The 23,373-nt window shown below is 36.6% G+C and overlaps 1 protein-coding gene and 1 long non-coding RNA gene across 11 annotated transcripts; one reads left to right on the top strand and one right to left on the bottom strand.

Moving 5' to 3' along the window:
- The first annotated feature begins 1,172 nt into the window (after positions 1 to 1,172).
- Positions 1,173 to 15,643, top strand: LOC111312218 (vacuolar protein sorting-associated protein 45 homolog). Of its 10 annotated transcripts, none has more exons than XM_022912280.2 (14): positions 1,173 to 1,455; positions 2,054 to 2,101; positions 2,797 to 2,998; positions 3,113 to 3,192; positions 7,543 to 7,770; positions 8,004 to 8,129; positions 8,207 to 8,287; positions 8,369 to 8,510; positions 8,621 to 8,799; positions 11,851 to 12,006; positions 12,304 to 12,411; positions 12,496 to 12,617; positions 14,490 to 14,621; positions 15,202 to 15,643. In XM_022912280.2, exons 1-14 carry the CDS (start codon positions 1,366 to 1,368, stop codon positions 15,260 to 15,262), a joined length of 1,755 nt encoding a protein of 584 aa, XP_022768015.2. In that variant the 5' UTR covers positions 1,173 to 1,365; the 3' UTR covers positions 15,263 to 15,643. The 10 variants fall into 10 exon arrangements, with proteins under 10 accessions (XP_022768015.2, XP_089620120.1, XP_022768017.2 ...); XM_089763994.1 differs by having other exon boundaries at positions 2,019 to 2,101; positions 2,246 to 2,998; XM_022912282.2 differs by having other exon boundaries at positions 2,016 to 2,101.
- A 5,145-nt stretch (positions 15,644 to 20,788) lies between these two features.
- Positions 20,789 to 22,974, bottom strand: LOC149520511 (uncharacterized). Its single transcript, XR_016343683.1, has 5 exons — positions 22,825 to 22,974; positions 22,589 to 22,699; positions 22,359 to 22,433; positions 21,827 to 22,207; positions 20,789 to 21,743 (listed from the first exon to the last, which is right to left on the bottom strand). It is a non-coding gene; the product is annotated as an uncharacterized LOC149520511 (long non-coding RNA).
- Between the last annotated feature and the right edge of the window lie 399 nt (positions 22,975 to 23,373).

The raw sequence follows: 23,373 nt of genomic DNA, 5'->3' as shown, positions 1-23,373 counted from the left end.
GATAGGCGTTATGGGGTACTAATTATTCTCCTGGTATAACCAACTCTCGGACTTAATTTTGATTTTTGTAGATCGTAAAAATATTTTTTTATTAAATTTTAAACTCGTTCTAAATGTTTTATTAAAAGAATAAAATTTTTAAATGACCAATCACACCTTAAAAAAAATTGATGATGACTCCTTATTTTGGTTTTTCTCAAAAATGCTTTTTTAGCACTTATTTTTTTCATTCCCTAAATACGACGGTTAGGTTCATGAGCTTGTACGTCACAACATTATTTATTTATTTATTTTAGTTTTAAAGCAAACATTAAATCACAACCCCAAAATCCAATGACTTAAGCTCTTTGTAATGTCCTTTTAATAGTTGATGTAACTTCCCTAAAGCCATAAAAACAAACTTATTATTACAGGTGAGATATTTGTCATAAGTGAGATAATTGTCACTGTTAGATTAGAAAACAGATGAGAACACAATTAATTTTGTTACCATCCAATTAAGAGGACTTGTCTATATATATATATATATATATATATAAAGAAAAGCATAGTATTTGACTTTATATTTGATGTTATATTTTTTTGAGTCAATGACTACGTTTATATTTAAAAAAAACGTAATCTCTAACTTTATTATTTATATTTTTTGTTTTGTAATATACCATATGATTTTTAATATTATAAAAATAAATATTTTCTTTATTTTTATTATTTAATAGCTATTATAAGTTTAATTTTAATAACATAATTAACAGTTGAAATATCGATAATGTATTATTCATAAAAGACATTATATTAAAATGTATTTATTACGTAATTTGAGATTTCGTAAATTAAATTTAAAAATCTAATATTTTCATCATAATAAAAATCATGGATTACTAAAAAAATTTTATTTTTTTTATATTATTTTCACTCTCGAAATCAAATGCCCGCCAAGGTTTTCCAAATAAGGACATTTTTTAATTTCACGATGTGTATGGTATGGCAACTTTATCCGGTCATAATGCTATATAAGATTGGATAAGGACAATTAGACTAATTGGACAGATAAAAAAAATGTACGTAACGTAAAAGAATCTCTTACAATTCAAACCTAAGAAAAGGACATAGAACGTGAAACGCTGCGTTTGACACTACACAAACTAGAGCGAAACACGGCGTTTGGATTCGTCTTCTCATTTTGTATTTTCATTTTTCAGATTTCTAAAAATTCTATCCCCTCTACGCTTAAACAGATCTGAATCTTCTTTTGCTCCAAAAAAAAAAAAAAAGTTCCAACTTCGCGGGAACATCACAGCTCATTACCTGATCATCAATCACAGCCACCGGTCTTAAAGGGCTAAGTTTAGAGAAAATTCGAAGATGGTGCTGGTATCGGCCGTACGGGATTATGTCAATCGGATGCTACAGGACATCTCCGGCATGAAAGTCCTTATTCTCGATTCTCAAACGGTAAGCAAAATTTTTTTCTTTTTAATCCTTTTTTACTTTAATTTAATCTGAATAAATTCTAAAATATTGCTTAAATTTATTGATTTTATTTTTATCGTTAATTTCAAAAAATCTTGTCAATTTAATTGGAAATAGTGTAGTGTGGGAAATTGTTATGATCTGAGGGTAGAAAAATTAGAGATAATTCGGAACTGAATGATCATTTTCAATTTAGTACAAACAGATTTGGCATTTAATTAGCAATGAGGCCTCGAATTTTGCTGCTAGTTAATTAGGGGGAGTTTATTGTTATCATTTTTCGGTTTGCTTGTGTATAAAACGGATCTTTTCTTATTGCGGAGCCTATGAGTGATCGGCTGGTGTGGCTTATTGTAGCTTTTTGATGAGCAAATTACTATTAGTTCTTGGTGGATGAAGCTTAACGCAGTTGTTTGACTGTTTCTTACATGATTTTTGTTGATTTTCTGGTGTAGATTTGAGAATTTGTAAGCCTTGCTAAATGTAGATGTAAGTAATTTGACTGTTTGAGCTGGAAATTGATAATTTTATGTTGAATGAAGTAGTTGGAGAGGGAGATCATCTCCATCCTCTATTGCAGGCCTTTGGGATTCATGTAAATTTGGAAGCAGACATGGTTGCTATGATGGTACACAACTTTATAATGATTGTCAAGTTTTTTGGTTTCTTCATTTTGCGACCACAACTGGTTTTGGATTATACCAAATTGATGTTATTAAACTACTTAAGGAGAAAATCTGACTTTCGTTCTTTTTTGATGTGTTTGATGTAGTTGATGGTAGTCTAAGAACTAGAAGGGCAATGGAGGAAGAAGAGAAGAGAGGAGAGGGGTTCTAAGTTCCCATTATTTGTATCTCACCCAAAAAAAAAAAAAAAAAAAAGAAAAAGAGTAGAAGGGAAATGAAAGAAAGGTGAAAAAGGGGGCGGGGTTTACCACTCCTTCTCCCTCCCCTTTCCCTCAATCCAAACAAAGCCTAAATGCATCTTTTCCAAGATTATGACATCAAGGAACAATCCAAGCTAGAAAACCGGGGAATTAGCTAGAGAAATGACCTCTTTACCTCAATAGATATCTGGAAATGTGCTGGAGTCTTTACTAATTTTTTCTAGTCCTAACTGTACGTAACAATTTAAGTCCCTAAGGTCATCTATAACTCCCATAAACAAAAGTTTCCAACCAAACACATTAGTATATTTGCATTTTTGTTGCTAGCAAATGAGGTTTCTTCATGGATCAACATAATACTAACAAACGAGTCTTCAAAAAGGAAAAGAAAATGTGGTTTTGAATCGGGGTAATTTATTCTGTTCTCTGAGTCACAGGTAAGCATTGTGAGTGTTGTTTATTCACAGTCAGAGCTACTTCAGAAAGAAGTATTTTTGGTAGAATTGATAGACTCCATTTCCAAGTCAAAAGAATCTATGTCGCATCTCAAGGCAGTTTATTTCCTTCGGCCTACTTCAGAAAACATTCAGCATATGCGGCGTCAGCTATCAAATCCTAGGTTTGGAGAGTATCACTTGTGTAAGTTCTTTGTATCTTTCATTGATTTTACTCTGAAAATATGCAAATTTTTTATTACCCAGTCTGACATTTTTTCCTTGTAGTCCTTTTTCATTTCATAGTGGATTTTTGCAGTTTTCTCAAACATGTTGAAGGATACCGAGATTCATCTTTTAGCCGATTCAGATGAACAGGAAGTTGTCCAGCAAGTCCAGGTAACTCTAATATGCTGCCGCTGTTTTTCTTGACTGGAAGTTATGTATAGTTTGCATTTCATTATCTGGCACTTTATTTAACAATAAAATTGGTCGTAACTACCAGGTCTAGATTTTATTCATAGTTGGGTAAATTGAAGAGATTCATGAGAATTTTATTTATGAATTCTTAAGAAACATTTTAGAGTACAAAAGGATATATATAGCTAAAACATCAAATTAGGCAAATCCCATGATATCCTAGAGATAATAACAAATCACCTAAAAATCCTCTAACAATAAATGGAAACTACCAAGTAGGAATTTGGTCAATGAACCAAATCCCTTTTATTTAGGAAACAACCAAAATACTAAATGAATGACAGCTAATCAAATCTGGTTAGGAATTGGTCTTCCACACTCCCTCTCAAGTTGGGTGGTAGATATCAATCATACCCAACTTGGACTTCAAATTCTTGAAATTGCCACGATGAAGAGCCTTGGTGAGGATGTCGACTGTCTGATGTTCTGTTGGAGTATAGACCAGTTTGACTGCGCCTTTTTCAATATTCTCTTTGATAAAGTGGCGATCAATCTCTACATGTTTCGTTTGATCATGATGAACAAGGTTTTGGCAATGTTAATGGCTGCTTTATTATCACAAAACAGTTTCATTGAATTCCCAGCTGACTTTTTCAGTTCTTGTAGCATTCTCTGAAGCCAAATTCCTTCATAAATGCCATGAGACATAGCCTTAAATTCAGCTTCAGCACTACTTCAAGCTACCACTACTTGTTTGTTGCTCCTTTAGGTGACCAAGTTGCCCCACACATTTGTACAATACCCTGTAGTTGACCTTCGATCTGTCACAGAACCAGCCCAATCTGCATCAAAGAAAATCTCCACATCTCTAGTTAGTGTTTTTCTGAAGTGCAACCCTTTGCCCGGATTTTTTTTCAAGTATTGAAGGATCCAGTATACTGCCTCCATGTGTGTCTTTGTAGGATTCTTTATAAATCTACTCACCATACTTACAGAGAAGCCAATGTCAGGTCTAGTGTGCGCCAAATAAAGTAACTTTTCCACAAGTCTCTAATATCTATTTTGGTCTGCAAGAGAACTTTCATCTCTGGTTCCCATATTGACATTTGGGTTCGTCGGAGTATCCATTGGTTTACATCCGAGCATCCCTGTCTCTTTGAGAAGATCGAGTACATATTTTTGTTGTGAAACTAAAATACCATTTCTTGATTGAGCTACTTCCATGCCAATAAAATATTGAAGTTGTCCCAAGTCCTTTATTTCAAACTCTTTAGCTAGAAGAGTCTTCAATCCAACTATTTCCTTTTCATAATCCTCTGTGAGGACAATATCATCAACATAAACAATCATAATAGCAATCTTGCTATTTGGTGAATGTTTGACAAATATAGTGTGGTCAAATTGGCATTGTAAGAACCCATTCTTTTTTAAAGCCTTAGTCAAATGATCAAACCAGGTGTGAGGAGATTGTTTGAGGCCATATAAGGATTTTTGAAATTTACACACCTTGCTGATGTTGTCCTGGTTGTCAAACCTAGAGGAATCTTTGTGTAGACCTCTTCCACTAGATCACCATTCAGAGATGTATTTTTGATATTGAGTTGGTGAAGAGGCCAATCTAGGTTTGCAACAAGTGATAGTAACACACGGACATAATTCAGTTTTGCTACAAGAGTAAACGTCCCTTCATAATCAATCCTATAAGATTGAGTGAACCCCTTAGCCACAAGACGAGCCTTGAATTTGTTCACACTTCTGTTTGTATTGTGTCTGATAGTAAAAATCCACTTACATCCCACTAGGCTCTTTCCTTTAGGAAGATCAGTAATTTTCCATGTGCCATTCTTTTGTAGTGCTTGCATTTCTTCCATTACCGCAGCTTTCCACTTTGTTTGTTCGAGCGCTTATTGGATGGTATTCGGTATATGAACATCAGCTAATGATGTAACCAGTTCTTAGTAAGTAGGAAACAACCTTTCATAGGAAACAAAGTAACTAACAGGGTGCTGAGTACATGATCTCACACCTTTTCTTATAGCAAGGGGCTTATCAAGATCACTAGGAACATCATTAGAGATAGGTTCAGTAATTGTGTTACCTGTATGAATTTCAAAAATCTCTGGATTTGGTTCAGAATCTTGGTTCTGTGTTGGAGATGTACAGGTCGCCATCTCTTTTTTGAGATTTCGGTCTCCTTAAGTATACAATCATTTCCTTAGCTTTTGTCTCTTGTGCGATTTCAGGAGATTTTTGAGACTCAGGATGACTAGTTGACTTGGAAAAAGAAGAAGAATTATTTGAAACGGGAATTTGAATTGGTAGACAAGTAGAGGAAAGATCAAATGATAGTTCAAAATACCAAAGTTGATATTCCTTAGAACTTTCCCCTTGAATATTGGCTTTGGGATAGAATGGTTGATTCTCAAAGAAGGTGACATCCATGGAAGTGTAAAACTTTCGAGTAGTTGGTGAATAACATTTGTAGCCTTTTTGGTTAGGTGAGTAGCTAAGAAATATACACCTGAGTGATCTGGGGTCTAGTTTACTACGTCGTTATTGTTGTATATGAACAAAGATAGTACATCCGAACACTTTGACTGGTATGGAGGAAATGATTTGGACATGAGGGTAGGTTTTTGATACCATTATCTCTAGGATATCATCGGATTTGCCAGATCTGATGTTTTGGCTATATATATTCTCTTGTACTCTAGAATGTTTCTTAAGAATTCATAAATAAAATTCTCATGAATATCTTTATGGTATCAGAGCGTTCATCTTGAATCATCAAAACCTATATATATTTTTTTCTTTCTATCTACGCCATGGCCAGCAGCATAGGTGTGTCCGAGCCCTCTATTTTGCCTATCATTGATCACAAACTCAATGGACAAAACTTCATCCAATGATCTCAATCAGTGATATTGTTTGTCTGTGGAAAAGGTAAGGAAGATTATCTAACAGCAATGGCTGTTTCATCCAGTGAGGATGACCCATAGTATCGACCCTGGAAGTTGGAGAATAGCATGGTAATGTCGTGGTTGATCAATTCTATGACCAACGAGATTGGTTAAATTTCATGTACTACAAAACTGCCAAGGATATTTGAGATGCTGTGAAAGAAACCTACTCCAACTTAGACGATATGTCTGCAATATTCGAGATCAAAAGCACTCTACATGACCTGTGGCAAGTAGACTTCTCTATCACAGAATATTTTAATTTTTTAACTCGTTATTGGCAGCAATTAGATATCTTTGAAGAAATAGCACGGAAGTGTCCTGATGATAGCCAACAATACAGGAAAATAGTGGAGAAGGACTGAGTTTATAAGTTTCTACTTGGTCTAAACAAGAGCCTTGATAATGTTCGTAGGAGAATTCTTAGCATCAAGCCATTACCTAGCATCCGAGAAGTTTTCTCTGAGGTCCGTTGGGAAGAGAGTAGAAGGAAAGTGATGCTAGGGGCATCATGCAATGCACAAGAGATAGAAAACTCAGCCCTTGCTGCATGAAGACCAAAATCCTACCAAGGTGGTGAAAATCGACAAAAGAAAGGTAACAGACCATGGTGTGACCACTGTTAGAAGGCAGGACACACATGGGAAAATTGTTGGCAAATCCCATGATATCCTAGAGATGATAACAAATCACCTAAAAATCCTTTAACAATAAATGGAAACTACCAAGTAGGAATTTGGTCAATAAACCAAATCCCTTTTATTTAGGAAACAACCAAAATACTAAATGAATGGCAGCTAATCAAATTTGGTTAGTAATCGATTTTCCACATAAACTATCATATAGTAAATTTGCTAGAAGATGCAAAAAGAGAGCCATTTTTGGTGCATCATTGAGATCTTCTGAATGCCAAGGGGATAGGTTGAACTCTTGAGAGCTCATTGTTTAATTGATAAATCTTTAAGTAAGGACCATGTTTAAACCCCCCATCAAGGACTATGCTTTTCTAAGAGTAGCTGTGTGTGATAAAGCAAACTCTTTAACATCATGACGAGGTCATTCTAGTAATAGTTTGACCTAAGTATCAATGGGGAATATTTTCTTCTTGACTATAAATGATGCATTTCCAAAATTGAAAGGGTTGATTTAAGTGTTGTTGTATACTGACATGAATATGTTATATGTTTATAGTCCAATTCACCTCCCTATGTGGGACAATGTGTATTTTCCTTAATAGCATAGACTTGTTCATATGTTTCTGTTGCTTCTAATTACATTTTAAGAGTATTTCTGGTATGCCCTATACTTTTAAACCAGATTTGTAAGTTTACCTTTGAACTCTTATATGGTTGTCATCTTGATCTTACAGGAGTTTTATGCAGACTTCATTGCAGTTGATCCTTACCACTTCACTTTAAATATGCCCTCAAATCACCATTATATGCTCCCAGCAGTTGTGGACCCTTCTAGTTTGCAGCACTTCTGTGACCGAGCTGTTGATGGCATTGCTGCAGTTTTCTTGGCATTAAAACGAAGACCAATTATTAGATATTCAAGAACCTCTGATATTGCAAAAAGGATTGCGAATGAAACAGCAGTAAGTAAAATTGCACTACTGCAACTATTATAAACATTTATACCATCAATCAGCCAGAATTTTCTATAAAACTGTTCTAGGTTTTGCTTAATTAATTGTGTCAAGACTCCTTCAATATATTTATATGTTCATATTTTAAAATATTTTAAAGTTTTATTATGGATAAGAAACTTTAAGTTTCTTCCACAAATTTTGAAGTCATTAAAGGCACTGATTTTCTGGGGATTTGACAGAAACTAATGTACCAGCAAGAAAGTGGTCTTTTTGACTTCAGACGGATGGAAATGTCTCCATTGTTGCTGATAGTTGACAGAAGGGATGATCCTGTGACTCCATTGCTGAATCAATGGACCTATCAGGTACATGTAGTTCTGACTGATATGTCACCAGTTCTTATGGATAGGAACATCACCATTTGCTGAATTATCTGTTGTAGGCAATGGTCAATGAATTGATAGGTATTCAGGATAACAAAGTGGATTTGAGAAGCATCGGCAAATTTCCCAAAGATCAAGAGGTTGATGGCATCTTCCCCTCCACCAGACATATTTGTTTTAATATATTGCAGTGGTTTATCTTTGTAGTCTCATGCTTACAGGAAGTCGTGCTTTCATCAGAACAAGATGCTTTCTTCAAAGCTAACATGTATGAAAACTTTGGAGATATTGGAATGAATATCAAGCGAATGGTAGATGATTTTCAGCAAGTTGCTAAAAGTAACCAAACTATTCAGACAATAGGTTTGTATGAAACAAAATTGAGTACTGCAGATTTATTAGTAATTCATTTTGGTAATTATTACTGAGAGCTGAGACAGGCCATTAAATAATTATCTTTTGAATTTCTGCAGAAGACATGGCCAAATTTGTAGACAATTACCCTGAGTACAGAAAAATGCATGGGAATGTTTCAAAGCATGTGACATTGGTAACGGAAATGAGCAAGATAGTTGAAGAGAGAAAGCTTATGTTGGTTTCAGAAACTGAGCAGGAGCTGGCCTGCAATGGGGGGCAAGTTGCTGCTTTTGAGGTAGTGTACAATTGTACATGTGTTTGTTTTATCTATATTTTATTTTTCTTAGCACCATATTTGTTTGAGTGTAAATATGTCAATTAGATCTACATTAAGATACATAAGATATTTTACAAATCTAATGCTATTATAAGTGGTGATTTTGTGGTAGAAGCATTAAGAGGAAAGACCACCAGTACCAGAGGAAAATCTGAAATATACTAAGTGGTGTTAGACCAAAGGATTGGATCCTAGGAGTCACTGCAGGGAAAAACGGGTTTATGAATGAAATATGTTTGAATTTGTTGTTTTGGGATGTTAAAGGTGAAAAGCTTCTTACAAGGGTTGAGATTGATTGATAAAAGCCACAGTTGAAAGGAATAGATGAACAAGCTGCATTGGATATATCTGAAAGTGAAACTGTTCTCAAGGGGTAAGTGTTGGTTCAAGATCAATAAATGAGCGTATTTTTTGTCTCTTACTGTGTTCTTGTTTAAAGTAAAGAAGGATTCTTGCACTTTGGAGAAGAATGAGCTACATGGCTTTGACAAAGGAGTTTATAGAAGAATAACTAAGAAGCAATTTTGTCCCTTACACATTAAATAATAAACAAAAATTTAGAATGAAGAAATAATATTTTAGCTGTAGCCGAAATACCTAGATGCTATTTATTTATGTGCATGATAGAGACTGCAAACTCACAGAGCCTCCAAACGTGTAAGAAGCCGGTAATAATGGGGTTTACCATTATTCCTATTTAATGGGGTTTACCATTATGTTTTCCTGTTTATTTTCAATTTCTTATGCTGCACAAGCAGCAACATAGTTGTGATATTGTTTGAAACAGTGGCCAATAGACGAAGGAATGAAATAAAAGAGCATTAATTTTCCAAACAGATGTCTGAAGGAATATTTTTGGCCAAAAATGTATGAAGAAATAAGGAGCAAAGACGGAAGAAATATAGGTCATCAGGACCAAGTTTACATATTGTTGAATTCTTGCTGCAGATGATCAATAGTGTATAATTGGATACCAAATGTATATTTAACTGATTATGACAAAAAATAATTCACACTATACCCACAAAGGTTTGTCTAGTTGGTAAGGAGAGGAGCTCCCTTTCCTTATCAATGAGGGTTCTGTCATTTTGGCGAGCTCTCTAGGAGTAAAATCCTGCATGCACCTAACTAAAGTGGGGGAGTGCACCCTTAGATCATCCTAGGAAAGGGATTATGGCTGGGTAAAGCCTGGGGATACCCCTGACCTCATTATCAAAAGAAATAATGCACTACATTGGAATGGAAACCATGATTTATTTACAATACACATATTATGCAGTAATTATTTTTGTCCTCATTTAGTGCTAATCAAGTTCTTTATTTACCCATCGTTTCATTAAATCTACCTTAGGTTACTACTTACACATCAAAATTTGTCCCCAGTATTTGTTTTAATCATTTGATTCAGTTGTAGTTTTTTTAGTTTACTGGTCTGACATATAGATGATACTCCATTTAAGCTATTATATTTTGGAGATGATCATAGAATAAAATTTTACATTATGATTTGGAATGATACTGGGTGTGGCAATTGGGCTGGTCTGGTTTATGCTTGCTTCCACCCGACTTGACTTTTTAATAGTTCTATTCGACTTTGCCCCTCCCGACCTGAGATTGGATCATTACTTTTGATACCTGAACCAACTCAACACATATGTATAATCTGCATTTGACCCGACTTTACTTGGAATTAATTCAATAATTTTAATTTAGTATAATATTCATAAAAAATAGTATTTTTTAATATAAATTACATCTTAATTATATATAAATATAATATTTTATTAAGTTAATCTCTTAAATTAAAGTATCAGCTAGTATCTTAATTAATGTAGTACATATATAAATTTAAAATTAAATAAATAATAAAATATATATTTCTATATATATATACCTTGGAGTGGAGTACCCTTAAATCCGCATCCGACCTGCATTGACTATTGTTATATGAAAACCCACCCTCTAGTAAGCATGGACATGGCATCTACCCTCCCATACTGGTGTCGGACACAGACACGCTGCTGATGTGTCAGAATATGTACAGGACATGGAAAAAACAAAAACAACTTGGACACAGTTCCTAAATGATCAAGACACCTTTGGACACGAGTTTGGTGGTGGAAAACAATAAAAAAGGGGATAGAGACCGAGGATTTTTTTGTAGATCTAGGCTTTTCTAATTGTTTTTGGGAAATCTAGCTAGATAGGAAGAAAGAGCAGGCTAAGACAAATTTGGGGTGATTTTTTGGTTGAAAAAAGCTGTTGGATGACGGTGCTCGGTGGCAGCTGTTCCGGTGGTAGCGCGTCTGAATTTGGGTAGCATGCTGAAATCTGGAGAGAAGAAATGGACTAAGAGAGAAGATAGGGATGAGAGATGTAGAGAGAGAGGGAGGAAGAAAAAAAATGAAATAAAAAAAATACGGGTCATTTATAACAGCATCTAAACGGTGTGTCTGGGAAGCAAGAAAGGGAAAAAAAGAAAAGAAGAGGTGCGAAGAAGAAAAAGAAGGAAAAAGAAAGAAAAAAGGAAAAATACTTAATTTACTTAATAAATTTAATATCTTATAATCTATTGGCATTAAAAATTAAATTAATAAAGTTATAATTGTGTTTATTAATTTTTTCTTCTACACGATTCTAATTGTGTTTATAATATTATTTTATTTTGCTTTTATATACATCATTAATTACTTTTTAATTGTGTTTAATTTATATTTATATAAAAATTATAGATATAAAAACATATAATAATATTTTTTCGTCTCGTGTCTTGTCACACCCGTGTCATCATTTTTTAAAAATTGTCGTGTCATTGTGTCCGTGTCTTCTTGTAGCCGTATTGGGTGTCCCTGTCCATGCTTCCTACCTACCTTGCCCTACCTTGATTTAAAAAAAAAAAAAAAAGCTCTTATCGGATCAGGTGAGTTGGAACTTGTTAGATATGGGTAGTTTTGCTATCCCTAATAAACACATGGTGCATTTGACAATCTCTGATTACCTTCTTTGCAGGCAGTGACAAATCTTCTAAACAATGAAAGTATCTCTGATATTGACCGACTACGCCTTGTAATGCTGTATGCTTTGCGCTATGAGAAGGAGAGCCCTGTGCAATTGATGCAGCTATTCAACAAACTGGCATCTCGATCTGCCAAGTACAAGCCTGGGGTAACATAACCAACATGCACGTTGTTCTACTTGCATTTCACGTAATGCTCATCATAATGATGGTTCATAAAACCAGATCTCTCTTTTGATGTTCTAGTGATCTAATTAAAAATTCTTTTTGTTGGTAAAAATTAACTTTCTATTTAAGCTGTAGCTGTTTTATATCCCATTGCAGTTCTTTCATTGGTCAATTCTCTCTGTGAAGCTGAATTAGTCAGCAATTATGTTAAGAGCTATTTAATCCTTGTGTTTAAATGAGAGAAAATTGGTTTTAATTTGTTGGCAATTGTGGAACAGCTTGTCCAATTTCTCCTAAAGCAAGCAGGGGTTGATAAGCGTACTGGTGATCTTTATGGAAATCGTGATTTTCTGAATATTGCTCGCAACATGGCTCGTGGACTAAAGGTTTATTGGAAAAGCTTTTACTTATTTGCTTGGAAAGATATTTCTTCATTTGCTTATAGATCATTTTTCAACTTTTCTTACTAGGGTGTTGAGAATGTCTACACCCAGCACCAGCCTCTTCTGTTCCAAACTATGGAAAGCATAACCAAAGGACGGTTGCGAGATGTTGACTTCCCATATGTTGGAAATCATTTTCAGCAGGGCAGGTCTGTTACTACATAATAAAGTTTTCCAACTTTGTTGGGAAAGTTTGCAATTGATCTCTTTGTTTATGGAATATCTTTATGGTTACAATAAATTTAATATCAGCTATTTAATGTTTTAATGTGGATGCCCCTTGATATTTAAACTTGCATGTTTAGTTCACTGCTGGCCTTCAGTGAAGTTGATGGTGGATGATTTGAGTACCATGTGGCTACTAATTTTAAAAGTTAGTTGGAGGCATTTGATAAGAGTGGGCTTGAACGTAGCGGAGATGAGGATGCTTAGATGGATGTGTGGTAAGACTAGAAGAGACAAAATCAAAATGAAGAGATTTGAGAAAAATTAGGGGTTGTCTGAATTGAGGAGAAGATGAGAGAGGGAGACGGTTTGGACATGTGAAACGTAGGCCTAGCTGTGCACCGGTTAGAAGAATTGAGTCTCTAGATCTAGGAGAGATTAAAACTTTTAGAGGCAGATCACGAAAGAGATGGATGCAAGTAATAAAAAATGATAAAATGGTTAAAGGAATTAGATGAAAAGGTTGTTAATAGAAATGAGTGGCGCAAAAAGATTCAAACTACAACCTAACATAATTCCGTTATTTGGTCTTTCATACAGCCGACCCTAGAGTAGGGGATATAAGGCTTAATGTGTTGTTGTTGTAGTTGGAGGCATTTGATGTACTTCCTAAATTTGTGCAAGTATAATTCAAGAGAAAAAGCCACTCCACAAAATCATGAAATGCTATTAGTGGTATAGCATGAGTAGAAGAACCTCTTTTCTCTAGTTGTAAGATGAAGTAAAGCTCCCCAAAAAGAAGAGGAAGATGATGAAAAATAAAATTTTTTGAGAGAGCCATTCTGGGCACATGATGCAATTGTGATCTTTAGGGTGCACATTAGTTGAAAATGGAACTTTTTTGCAGTGTATGTTCTTGCATACAAACCTAGTTCTAGTGTCACGGGTCGAGACTCAAGCTCCGAACCCGCGCGGCTCCGGGACCCGGGCATTCACCCTTCCGGCGTCCCAGATCAGCCTTCCGCCACGGTTCACACCCTTGTGAGGTATTGTCCGCTCTGGCCCCCCTGGCCTCACGGTTTTGTCCTACAAAAGGCGCCTCACAAGGCGGAGATGGTGTGAACCCTTTTATACCCCAGTGACCCTCCTATTATGTTCGATATGGGATTCAGGACTCCCCCTTAGGTCCGTGACATTCTCCCGCACCCAACCTCGTGACGCCCTCGTCACGGAGGCTGGCCACCCTGCCTACCTCCCTCGAGGTGCTTGGCGTGGATCGAACGGTTTAGGGCTGGCTCTGATACCACTTGTCACGGGTCGAGACTCAAGCTCCGAACCCGCGCGGCTCCGGGACCCGGGCATTCACCCTTCCGGCGTCCCAGATCAGCCTTCCGCCACGGTTCACACCCTTGTGAGGTATTGTCCGCTCTGGCCCCCCTGGCCTCACGGTTTTGTCCTACAAAAGGCGTCTCACAAGGCGGAGATGGTGTGAACCCTTTTATACCCCAGTGACCCTCCTATTATGTTCGATATGGGATTCAGGACTTCCCCTTAGGTCCGTGACACTAGACTGAACCAAGCAACACTATCAACTGAGCCGAACCACATGGGCTTGGCTCATTTGCAGCCTCAGAACTAGCATTAACTAGCATTACTTGTTGCATTAAACAACATACAAAATCCATGAGAGCAGCCTTTGGCAGACCACACATTTTGGGTGGAACTTCGTTGATATTTAGGAAAAGTCTTCCTTGTGTAAGATTATGTTATTACTGATAAAAACATATATGAGGAAAGAAAGATGTATGAAGATCAATTAATAATTTTTCAATGATGCATATTCCACCTCTACACAGGCCACAGGAGGTAATTATATTCATTGTTGGCGGAACAACTTATGAGGAGTCTCGTTCTGTAGCTCTGCAAAATGCCAACAATTCTGGAATTCGTTTTATACTTGGGGGGTCGGCAGTTCTCAACTCTAAGAGGTAGGCTGTGGAAATTCTCTTGTTCTTGTACATATGTCCATATCAATATGCTTGAAAAAGGTATCCTAGTGATCTGTATGTAGTCCTTTTTTTACAAAATGAATTATTGACAAAAGTATAAAATAAGATTTATGGAGCCAGTACCGAGTAGTTGAGTTCTGATTTTAATGAGTTAAGATTAGAAAGTTTTTTTCCTTCATTTCCCTCTAAGTTGTCCAAGACATGGCAGTTCATGTATCTATATTGTGTCTATTTTGTGTCAAATATGTGTAAAATTCTAAAATTACCATGTAACAATTTGTGTCCACTTGTCAAACATGAAACAAATTTTTGGTTTTCTTCAAACCCATATACAATTTTTATTAAAATTTTAAATTGTGTTGTTTTCATGTATTTTTTCATATTATTTTCATGTTGTATCATCATGTTATTTTTAAAATTGTTAAGTCTAAAGATGTCAATCTTATGTGCTAAATCAAATATAAAAACTGCTTTATAAGTAGAGTAGATGTTGGTTTAATGATTGCCGAACTTTGCCTGGCAGGCTTTTCTTGAATTATTGTTTTTGGCTTAAATGCAGGTTTTTGAAGGACCTAGAAGAAGCTCAGAGGATATCTCGAACCAGCACCAGTGTAGTATAAGTTCAAATGCTGGCATAAACCACTTGAGAACCATGTAAATAACTTGGTAAAGGATTTTCGGATTAGATGACTGCCAGTGACACTGTTTTGTCTGGAATTTAAACAGCAATATAACAAGGAGAGACTGTGGAAATTAGCGCATAGTCCTCGGATAAGATGGTACGACATTCACTATTTTGCACTTGCAGAGAGTACAAGTCAAGGTAAAATCAGCTAAAACCACATTAAATTCTTTTTTTTTTTTAAAGGGGGAGGGGGGATTTGGTATTGTCTATCACCTATATTTCTTCTCTATCATTTTTATACTCTCACGAACAAATACAGAATATTTTGTAATTTTGTACACGAAATTTCACTTTTTCTTTTTCTTTTTTTGGTATACTTTATACCTCTTTGATATGTTCAGCTTTGCCTGTAGGAAATAGAATCCGTCACTTTTTTCTTAAGAAAAAAATTTGTTGGCTAAATTTTTTTTTGTTTAAAAGTAAGAACAAAATCAAGTATATATATAATTTCATATTTTATTAGTATAGCCCCTAAATCTATCAGTGAAATTAGAGTTATCATATATATATATTCTATCGAGGCATATTTTAAAATATTAATAAATATATTTGATTTATATTTATAAAATGAACTTCAGCTTAGTATCGTGAAGATTTAAATCTTTAGATTTTATTTTTAAAAATTTTTTTATGCGGGGTTCATTTGATATTTTTATAAAAAAAAGATTTTTTAATCTTTTTTTTAAGTTACATAATTTTATAATAAAAGAATGCAAATGCAGGTGTTTACGTAGCATTCGAATATTTTTTTTAATCTTTTTTCAGGGAATTTTTTTTAAAGTTTTTGTTTTTTTTAGCTTTTTTATGTTTTTTAAATTGATACATTAAATTTTTTAAGAAAAATAAGACGCTCATTTTCTTTAGCCTTTCATTTTCATTTTTTTTTTTGCCCCTCCCCGTTTTTTAGTTTATTTAGTTTATTTCTTTTTTCATTAAATAATTTTTGTAAAAAAATAAGTGAATGTAAGGATGACCAAATATCTGTTCTTGGAATTTCTTGTTCCCCAACAACCCTCTCTCATTAAATGTTTGGACCACACAACCTCTAGGCTTTTACCACCACTGTTAGTCACACTATTACAGTCGGACCCTCAAACTCAGTATCCTAACCACCAACTACAAAAATCCAATCCTAATAGCCTATTAATGCAAGTCATTGGCAAAACATTCTCCTTGCAATGTCCATTGTGCATGTCTCATTCCCTGTTCCACATATCCCAATATATCGACCAAACATGCAATAGCGCCCCCCCCCCCCCCGCCCCCCCCAAAAAAAAAAAAAAAAAAACTTTTACCAGGCACTTGTTACCCAAATACAACTCTTAAATGCATAAGTGGCCACATAACAGAGACTGCTCCAATAATACCAACAAGCCATCCAACAACCACTAAAAAACCCAAAACCTAGAGAAAGCTTAGTTTCATCTTTCAGAGAACCACTACGAAACCCTACCCACCACGAAGAAACTTACCTCCAAACCTTACAGGATGGCATCTACCACCATGACCCTACCACACAACTAGGTTCACATAAATTCTAACCCTGACAATGAACTTATTGCCCAAATGGCTGCCTTGCGCAAACAATTAACTAACTTGAAAAGAGAAAAAAAACATAAAGATCTCCGGTGATTGGAAGATGATCACAACCCCTTTCCACCAACCATCAGACAAGTAAACATTCACACCTCCCAAACACTTCCCAAAGACACGTAAAATGGGGCCATTGATACAGAGGATCATTTGGATCACTTTAGAACCTTTATGGACCTATATAACGCCTCTGACACAGTAAAGTGTAGGGTTTTCCCTACCACCCTATGAGGAAGAGCAAGAATGTGGTTTTATTCCATGGCCTTGGCTACTATCCATAGTTTTAATGCCCTCGATAGACAATTGCTGGCCCACTTTCTTAATAGTAAAGTCACAGTATGCTCCTCTACGAGCCTAGTAGCCGTAAAGTTGAAACCAGATAAAACTTTACGGTAATATTTGAAGAGGCTTAATGCTGCCATGTTGATTAAGGACTTTAATACTGAATGAGCCATTCACGCCTTAACCTTTTAGGGTCAGACATGACCATATCATATATTCTTTGATTGTCAACGAATCAGAATAATTGTACCAGCTTTATAAAAGGGCCTAAAAGTTTGATAAGGCGGAGGATATCAAGGTTATAGATAGAGCCGAAAGGCGTGAACAATGCCCCGACCGTCTGTGAAATGACAATAGGCGAACCAATTCATCGAGCCAGTGATTCCATGACAACTGCCAAGCGTACAACCAATAAAAAAAGAAAAGATTAGCAAAACAAAAATCATACCTCCCAGTCACAATCCAATCATTATCAAAATTCAAACAGAACCCTTAATGCCATCACTTAACGCTTTGCCCAAACCAATGACCCAACTAGGGGAGGTTTTTACCTTGAAGACCTAACAACTAAACCTCACCACTGTAACTACTATTTAACCTAGAGGTACTCGACTAATGACTGCGTTGTCTTCCAAAAGGAGATTAAAAGATTTAAGGGCCTAATAAATACTCAATCCACCTGCCAAAATGGTAACCCCTCGCCTCGCCAAATATGTGACACACCCACTTGCCTACAGGGCAAAGGCTCTTCTCTCTAAACTAAAGAAGCTCGGCAAGAAAAGTTGCAAGCAAACGCCCAATCCAAGGAATAATTCATGTGATTGTAGAGGCGACAAAGGATTGGGCTAATAGTAAGTCGAAGCGTAAATCCCATTTGCACAGTGTTATGGCCATTGATATGGCTTCAAGAAACAAAAGATGGAAGATTGCATGTTTAATTCTCCGAAGAGGACATTGATATTCTATGGCAATGATCCTATAATAATGTAGCAACCATTGCTAATTACCAAGTGCAAAGAATCTTGGTAGACAGTGGGAATGCATTTGATTTGACATAATACCAAGTCTTCAAACAGATGGGATTTCCAAATAAAGATTTGAGGTCATCAAAACATATCTTTGGGTCCACCAACCAATTCATCATGGTGAAAGGATCTATCACCCTGTTGGTAACAATGGGAGACAATGAGCAAACACTTACAACATTGGCAAATTTCTTAGTAGTAGACCAACTTTTGGCCTATAGTGTTATTTTTGGTAGCCAACTAATGAAAAAAGCCAAAATGGTAACAACTATCTACTGTCTAAAGATCAAGTTTCCTACATCCACAAAAGTAGGGTATATGAAAACAAACCCAGTTATAGCTCCCGAGTGTCACCTCCTAAGCCTTCGGTTGATTAAAAAAAAAAGATCAAACAGCAAACACACCACCCACATCTACAGAAGAACTTGAAACACATCCTAACCCCTCATCTTCAGTACACGTAATAAACCTAGCCTTAGCCCAGACATTAAGTATTGACAATTTGGACGTTAGAGATGAAGTAAGGGAATCCAAGGCTCACAATGTCGAGCAAACCATACTAGTACAGCTGTACCTACTAAACCCAGAGTTGATCACTCAAACAGGTTTTTTGTTGAATGCTAAGGCAAAAGGCATCCTACACAAGTTCCTATAGTGAAATACGAATGTGTTTGCATGGTCAGCGACAGACATAGCTGGCATAGATAAGCATGTTATTGCTCAAAATTTGAATGTAGACCTAGCTGCCAAACCTGCGAAGTAGAAGACGAAAGTTTCATCCCTGAGCAAATATAGGCAGTTAAAAAAGAAGTTAACAAATTACTAACAGTTGGTTATCTCAAAGAAGTAAAGTACCTAGAATGGCTCACAAACATGGTTATGGTGAAAAAGGCAACGAGAAGTGATAAATGTGCGTAAACTTCACAGTTTTGAACAAGGCGCGCTCCAAAGATAGCTTCCCTCTACCTTTGATTGACAGGTTAGTTGACTCTTCTACGAGTCAAAAATATCTGAGTTTTATAGATGCATTCTCAGGATATAACCACAAGGGCTTGGGTAGAGGAAGCCTCTAGAATACTTTGGGAGTTAGAACCATAGATCACCTAACAATCGAAAAGATACCATTCACATTGATGTATGGCATCGAGGTAGTGATATCTGTTAAGATGGGTGTCAACACATTTGGAATAGCACACTTTAACCCCGGCTAGAATGAAGAAGCCCTCAAGGCTAACTTAGATTTGTTGCAAGAAACTAGAGACCTAGTTGAGGTCAAAATGGCTGCCATGGCTTAACGGGTTGCCAAATATTACAACTATCGTATCAAGCATAGACATTTTCAAGTGGGTAACGTGGTACTCATGAACTATAAAACCAATAAATCAGCAAGAGAAAGGAAAAAGCTCTCACCCAATTAGGAAGGACTATATCAAATTTCAGCTATCATTAGTTTTGGGGCGCATAGCTTAAAAGACATGAGTGCAACCCCATACAAGGGACGTGGAATGCTGTCCACTTGAAGAAGTACTACATTTGATAGATAGCCATCATCAGGTCCTTTAAATTTATAAAGTACTTTTATATTTATATTTCTTTCAAGTTGTATATTTGGGTTTCACTAGCCCTTTCTTGTCCTTAATAAGCAACTTTTGTACAAGAAAACCTTAATGAAGAATGATGGCGACCATGCTCCCCGACTTGCATATTTATTGCATTAATACCTTATGCTAATACACCGAACACACCTTGTGTGCCATCTTTACTACTTTAAGGCTCTACGTCAACACCCCTAACATGCCCTGCATGTCTTCTTATTGCATTAAGGTTCTATGCCAATGCACAATGCACCTTGCCTATACGTCTTATACGCCCTGAGCGCCATTCTCTAACTCCCACTCCAATATAGCTAAAACAAAGCTCATACACCAAGAAAAAATGATAGTAAAAGAACTGCCTCACAATAAGGTACACACACTTGTTAATTTTAACAAATTATTTTGTTTCCACCAATATGCCTAAGTGTGTTAGATAATGCCTACCTTTGAAGTGAGGATTTTTGCAAGATCCTTGAATTCAACCAACAGATTATTATACAATAGTAATAAGTCTGAGGCACTACCCTCTTAGTAAAGAAAAACTTAGTGTACAATCTAGTTCAAGTTGCTTTATCATAAATTGATGAATAAGCTAGTCTATAATGTGTGAGCTATCTAATGTTGATTGCACAAGAAAACTTAGTAATGTTGATACGCTCAGGCATGACCCCAGTACTAAGTATTTAGTAAGTCACAAATGGCATCAATTTAAACATGTTCATAATTAGTCTTCATAAATCATTAGTAAGGTTAACATATCCAAGAAAAAAACAAAGTTGTATAGATGGGATATTTTAACTTAGTAAATTTTGCATCAAATTGTGATTGAACATTTTCGTTTAATCAACTCTGCGCAAAGTCATGGTGATTGAACATTTTTAACTTAGTCATTAATACACCAGCAAACACAAAGTCAAAGCCATATTTAATCCAGCACAAAGCAATGAAAAGTGCAAATACAAAGTATTGTGAAAAATGCTTCTTTTATTAATCAACTGATATGTGTACAAGCATAAAAATTATAAGGAAAGAAAATATAAAGAAAAACAAATATCATCCTAAGGAGCGCTACTAACATCTTCACCAACAAAGGAAACTGGAGGAGCAGTAGGCTTAGCATCAACAATAGGTGGGGCCTCTTAAGTTAGCACTATAAGGGTAGGAGGCTAGGAGCAGCAATAGCACCTTCAGTCCTGCGACCCACAGGAGCAGGCTTAGCACCAGAGCTACTAGCCTCAGGATCATCAGTTGGGGCAGGTAAAACATTAAGGTTATGACCTACTGAGACTTTACCCAACCCTTAAGAAATCTTAACCCCCTCTAGCAGAGCCAAGTCCTCAGAGAATTCCATGTTGAACCCCTAAAGAGGCAGCCTTATCTCAGAGAGAGTGAGAGCCTATACTGTTACTTGGTGATCTCGCTAACTTCAGTGGGCTCCTCATCTTACTATTCCATCCTTCTTAAAGACTCTGCCTTTTCTCCCTATAAATCTGCCTTTAGTTTTGCCAACTCCTCATTCGATTGAAGGGCACACATTAAGGCTTTGTCTCCCTCCACCACAGCCTGGTCCCTCTTCACTTGTATTAGGCTGGCATGGGCAGTCACCACCACTTGCTCTCCTTGAAGCTTTTTCTTTTCTTCTTTCACCTCTTTAAAGCGGGCACTTTGTTCCATCCAATAATTGTTGTATGGCCAGACTCTTACCCGTGGTTTCTTTCACCTGGGCGTGGCGTCTTAACTCCTTAATAATCTTTATGTATGAGGTGTTGAGATTCTCCAACCCTTCAATTAAGGCATCTTTTTTCTTAACCAGGGCTTTTAAGTCAACCCTTGTTTGTCTCTTTTTTTACAAGTCCTTTTGACTTCCCATGTAGGTCCTTCACAAATAGCTTTACTTGCTCGTAGATGCGCACCTTCTTTGCTAAGGATTGTAACAAAAAATACACGAAGGTCAATGAATAACATAACATAATCAACAACAACACATTTGGTTCAAAAAGTTACCTTTGCAGCCACGCACAACTCTACCTGAAGGTTGTTCAACAGAGGTAACCACTACACTCTATCCCTAATGAATTTAGAGAGGCTAGTTGTGGCCTACAAACAGGCAGCCTTATTAGGAAATAGAAGTAAAGGCCTTTCATCTATCGCTGTGAAGTCCGCAAAGGATAAACAGTCCAGGTTGTCACCAAAGTGGCGTGCAGCCAAGGCATTAGGCCCTTAAGATAGCCTCTATTTATTCATCGTAAGCTTGTCAGCATCAGCACTTACCCTTGCTGCTGATATGCCAATTGATGATGGAAAAAGCACTATATATCTAGGGCTGCAAAAGTAACGACAGGACTTGATGCAGTAGCAATAGTGTCTGCTTTTGACCTTACAAGACTTGGCGTGCTATTGGAGCTTTCGGGGGTGGAAGGGCAACAGAAGCTGTGGAAGGTACCTTTGTGGTTATAGAAGTGGGCACCACAATAGTGGGGGCAGGTGTTAATGTAGACACTACAGTAGCAAAAATCAGCGAGCTGAAGCTTCCCACAACAAGAATCATAGATCTTTTCCCCTTTTACCCATCTTGACCCATAAACCTTTGGAGCTTGGCAGCACGATCCATCTTTGTAAAATAAATGTACAACAATTAGAATTAGTTCACAAGCAGAAAAGTCAATCACATGATCAAATATTACTTTTAGTAAGGCCTTTGCTAACTAGCATGCCTACACTCCCCACATCTCCTTCACTACCCCTCAAAAGTTCAAAACCCTCTACCTTCTTTACCCTTTCCATAGGTACTTGCATAGAGACTGCTTTAGGGATAGGCTTTACAACCTCAGTAGAAGGATTCTCGTGGCAGGCCTCAAGTTTCTTGGCGTTGACAGCCTTACTCATTATTGTAACAACAATAACAAAAATCAAAAGCAAACCACATAATCAGCAACAACATCAACCTTAATAAGATAGTTCAACACCAGCACGTGTATACAACAATTAAATTAAAAACTTACATCTTTTGCCCTGAAGAGCCTCTGCATCCTTAACTTTGGTTGCCACTTTCTTCTTGCCTTCTCCTCATCTAATACCTCCTAGACAGTAGCAGCCAGAGTTTGGTCTTCCCTAGGGATGAGGTAGTAATCATGATGATCTCGAGAGTGGTCAATTTGTTGAAGGAGATCCTAGCATCTTTTAACGTATGTGTCACGGATCTAAGGAAGAATTCTGAATCTCACATCGAACATAATAAGAGGATTCTTGGGATATAAAAGGGTTGATATCACCTCCGCCTTATAAGGTGCCTTTTGTAGGATAAAATCGTGAGATCAGTGGGTCAAAGCGGATAATATCTCATAAGGGTGTGAACCGTGACGGTCAGGCTGATTCGAGACGTTGGAAGGGTGAATGCCCGGGTCTCGGAACCGCACGAGTTCGGAGCTTAAGTCTCGACCCGTGACAAGTAGTATCAAAGCCAACCCTAAACCGTTTGATTTATGCCAAGCACCTCGAGGGAGGTAGGTAGGGTGGCCGGCCTCCGTAATGAGGGCGTCACGAGGTTGGGT

This window comes from Durio zibethinus, chromosome 1 (genome assembly GCF_047325235.1).
Source record: "Durio zibethinus cultivar Kanyao isolate XHJ-2024 chromosome 1, ASM4732523v1, whole genome shotgun sequence".
In the NCBI taxonomy this organism is placed as follows: Eukaryota; Viridiplantae; Streptophyta; class Magnoliopsida; order Malvales; family Malvaceae; genus Durio; species Durio zibethinus.
Note: the sequence above shows the minus strand (reverse complement) of the source record. Positions and strands in the feature narration are given on the sequence as shown.